The 4,215-nt window shown below is 45.8% G+C and overlaps 1 protein-coding gene across 1 annotated transcript; it reads right to left on the bottom strand.

Moving 5' to 3' along the window:
• Positions 1-1,306: 1,306 nt before the first annotated feature.
• On the bottom strand, positions 1,307-3,675 carry COX17 (cytochrome c oxidase copper chaperone COX17). Its single transcript, XM_083855001.1, has 3 exons — positions 3,483-3,675; positions 1,906-2,014; positions 1,307-1,518 (listed from the first exon to the last, which is right to left on the bottom strand). Exons 1-2 carry the CDS (start codon positions 3,590-3,592, stop codon positions 1,930-1,932), a joined length of 195 nt encoding a protein of 64 aa, XP_083711127.1. The 5' UTR covers positions 3,593-3,675; the 3' UTR covers positions 1,307-1,518; positions 1,906-1,929.
• Between the last annotated feature and the right edge of the window lie 540 nt (positions 3,676-4,215).

Genomic DNA, 4,215 nt, shown 5'->3' with positions numbered 1-4,215 from the left:
ACAAAGCTTGTGCTCATCCACCTTTTAGCATTCTCTTCAGTTCATGCTCTGACACACAATGGTTCAACAAGAAATGACCTTAATGAAGTTTCTACCTCAAGACTGTAATAAACACCAAGAAGAGCACCAGGTCCTGCTCTTCAAACAGCTACAAGTGCCACAGGCAGCTTTGAATGCTTTCTGCCAGAGCCACACCTGCATTCCTACTATGAGCATGGACATAACTCTTGCCTCAAGACAGGACCTTCAGAAAACATTCCCAGAGGAAGAGTCTAAACTCTCCTCACATAATTTTTGAGTTTCAGCAGAGGCAGCACCAAGTGTCACATGCTAAATGTTCACAGTCAAAAGCCATTGCTAGATCAGGATATGCAGGGCCCAGCAGGCAGAGAAACAATCATGACCCCTCCCACAGGATCAATGCCAGGAGAAAAATCAAGACAAAGCACAGATTTTGTATCTTTAGTTTCTGAAGAGAAAACTCATAATGAAAAAAGTAATTAGCAATGCCATCTTCAGGAAAGTCATCTCACCACAGAAGAGTAACATTAGGGTTGCACAATTACACAGTATGAAGCCAGAAAAGCCCCACCTGTAACAAACCAGAAACTGCACCTAATGTTTCTCTAGATTGTAAGAAGGAATCAAAGGCAACAACCATCCTCCCACTATCATCTCATACAAGTGAAAAAAGCCAGAAAACAAAAGCCCATGCATGCATAGCACAAGACCAACACAACAAAAACTCAGCATAAAAAAAAAATCTTTATTTTCAGGCAAGTAGCCTGTACATACAAGCCACTTGCACTGACAGTGAGAGAGCAAGTGACTTGCTCTGTTCCCTTTCCCCTGAAGAACTACTGGCTCAAGCGAGATTGAGATGGGAAGTACCTAAATTTCACTATAAAGAATGAAGCTTGGGTAACAGCATTCAAAAACCGTCAAAAGAATTAGAACATGAGCAATCAAATACAGTTTTGACTCTAAGGAAGTTAATTTCCTAAGACTGTGGTCACCTTTGTACAAACATAGTTACAGCTACTGTCATGAACAGCACTACAAGCTCCAACATGATTGCTGAAAGCTGCAAGACTGCAATGCTACTAGCAATGATTTCACAATTTGCATCAGTGGGAAAACCCACCAAAGTCCTCTCTGTTCAACCACACCACCACAGTAATCAGTGTTCCTACGTTAATGATTAAGCAGGCTTTTCTCATTCTCTCATTCTTGCAGCATGCTGTTTTCAGTAAGGAGGGCACCATAATTTCTTTACTTAAAAAGAAACAGAAGTCAGGAACATTGGTCATTTTCAGGCTTTTATTAAGAGGAAAAATAAATTTTCTATAGCAGTGGTCAAGAGCAAACAGTGGAAAAGCTACAGATGTGATGCATACTCTTAAAGACTCTTTATAAATAGATTCTTTGTTTATATTTGTTCTTTGAAGTACTTTGAAGAACTTGCAGAAATAATTTATTTTGCAGCTTTCCAGAACACAGTCACACCAAAGACATCATCTGGAAGAGAAAGGAAACACAGCTTCACAAAACACGGATTTCTACTGGATACTGAGCAACAGTTCAACAAACAACAAAAAAATCCCAGAACAAGCCCATAAAAACCAACTGCCATGTGCCCTAGCACCAGAAATCTAAACTGAGGTTTGGATCTCTTAGAAGACAACAGAGGCAGCACTGCTGAAGGGTGACTCACGGAGGCTGTGCACTGCCAAGGGCTTCACCACCCTTACAGGACAGCAATGCTGGCTGTAATGTCAATGAGGATTGCTCTGCCTTCTCTCTCATAAGGGCAACACCATCATGAACAGCACTCTGGGCTTTCCAGTGGCACCAGCTGATGTGCCAGGGCACTTCAGAGGCAGAGGTCCTCAAGGCTGTACTCACCCCACACAGTCCTGCTCATCTCACTCATATCTTGAAGCCCAGAGCTCTCATACACTCTTTGTGAGCTTCAATTAGGTGCCCACAGTTTTCTTCTCCCTTCTCAATAATGCTGCAAAACAAAAAGATTACAGGGTTCAGCAATAAAATGTTTACCTATTTTCAGTCAAAGAAACAGAAGTGGCAAACTGTTGGGAACAATTAAAAATCCCTGTTGGATCCAGTAATTTTTTTTTCTGTCCTGTGCAGGGTAGTGCTGTTTTGGACAGTATAAAACTATCCGAAAAGGTTACTCAAGTCTGGAGCTGTGCATTTAAAACTTTGACAACAGGCATAACAGAACTTCCTATTAACAGGCCAGAGTCTATTCTGGGCAAGTCCGGATGGGGATTTGTTATACAACACAAGGCTGTCACATCATCAAGTATGCTGAGCTTGCCAGTTTCAAATTATTCAGTAGGGAAGCAACAAAAGTTCTCCAGTAAGAGACCAATACAGAACACATTAATCAGTAAATGATGTTTTAGTCCATCTTCAGTTGCAATTTAAAGACCCTGAAGCAAAAATCAAAACAAAACACAACACCTGCCCAGCGACTGTTTAAAAAATTATTCACCATATATGGTAATTTTTGACGTTAATCATGAAGCCAAGTAAGATCCTCTCATTGTTGGGATATCATGTATATGTATATCATTGGTATATCATGTATATCACAAAAGCAGTTCAGACTTGCTTTCTGACTGAACGACAGAGCTGTTTAGTTTTCTTCTTAGGTTTTATTACAGTGAGCATGGACACATCCCCTGGCTACCCATGGCAACTCCATCTGACCAGTAACATCCACCCTACCACCCTTTTCTTAGAGGGCCCTGGATTCACCTTCACTCTACCATGTAATTAGACAAGCTCCACGAAATTCAGCAAAAACAGCACACAGTATTATGTCACCTACCAAACACCAGCTATACTACTAGCAAGGTAAAAAACAAAAAAAAGATAACTTGGTAATCAGATTAAATTTTTTTTAAACTTTAAAGATTCACTGCCAAAGACAAAGGAGTTCTATTTTGAGGGTGCACTTCATACTATTTTATAGGTCCTATGATCATGACTAAGCCTATAATTACCAATGCAGCTATACAGGTCACTGCCAAATTTTGAACTTCTCTAGGAAACGTCATCCTCTGAGACCCCAAAAAACAGAGTATTTAAAAGAGAATATAATTTATACTCGGGCGAACAATAAAGAAGTTATCACCTGCTGGTACGTTTTGCTTCAATCAACAATAGTGAGGATTTACAAACAGCTGATCTCTGAAATCTATTTTAAACATGGGCCATGAGGCTTTACCCTCTTCATTTCTAAATTATCCTTTTAAGACAGTTTCCTCTCCCTCCTCCCTGGGATGCTCCAGCACGCTCGGTCCGGTGTGTGGAGAGCTCCCAAATCCCCAGAGCACACAGGCAGGGGCACAAACTCCCGGGAAGGAGGAGCGGGAGGGAATGGCGGCGAGGCAGGGCACACACCGGGCAAGGAGAAGGCCCGGGCGCGGCGGGGAGCTGGGGCCGGTCCCTACCAGGCGTCCCGCGCCTTCTTGGTCTCGGGGCAGGCACAGCAGGGCTTCAGCGGCTTCTTCGCCTCCCCTGCCTCCTTGCCGTCGCAGCTGGCGGCGGCCACCGAGGACATGGCGGGCGGTTCCCGGTGCCCTCAGCCCGCGGGGAGAACCGGCCGCCGGTGCCCGTGAGAGCGCAGCGGGTTCCGGGGAAGCTCACCGCCCCTTCCCGGCCCGCCGCCTGCCGGGAGCCCGCCCTCCTCCGCCGCCTCCCCGCCTCTTCCTGCCGGCGCTGCCGCTCCGTGGCGGGGCCAAAGTGACAATTTCCAGGGACACTCAGTGCTACACGGGCCAGAAGGGGAAGGAGGGAGCGGGAGAGAAAATGGCGCCGTCAGGCGAGAGCGGCGGGCATGCCCCGCAGGCGGCAAGAGCGGCCCGGGACGCCCTCGGCTCTGACAGCGCTGAAAGCTGCGGCCAGCCACCTAAACCTCCTTTCTTCCTACTCAGCCAGTGGGGAAAACAGGATCAGTTCCTTATGGGGGTGGCCACACGGATACAGCTCATCACCATCACTGGGAACATTCATGTCGCGGTCTCATGGCAGCGGCCCAGGCGGGCCGGGCCTTGGCATTGCTGCAAAAGGATGTGCCCTGATGCTTGATCTTTTATGCTTTCAAGCCTAAGCAACAAGACGGGATATTTAGTCTGTGAAACTGAGAGCAACTAACAAGCTCCAAGTCAAGCTGTGTCAAGCTGT

Source organism: Zosterops lateralis, assembly GCF_965231275.1.
Source record: "Zosterops lateralis genome assembly, chromosome: 2".
Taxonomy (NCBI): Eukaryota; Metazoa; Chordata; class Aves; order Passeriformes; family Zosteropidae; genus Zosterops; species Zosterops lateralis.
This window is presented reverse-complemented; position numbering and strand designations above follow the sequence as displayed.

What these genes read in the sequence shown, in the direction of transcription:
- COX17 (XM_083855001.1), bottom strand. Translation starts at nt 3,592, where the DNA reads ATGTCCTCGGTGGCCGCCGCCAGCTGCGACGGCAAGGAGGCAGGGGAG. An exon ending in AAGAAGGCGCGGGACGCCTG is followed by an intron (nt 2,015 to 3,482) that starts GTAGGGACCGGC and finishes TTTGTTTTGCAG; the next exon opens with CATTATTGAGAAGGGAGAAG.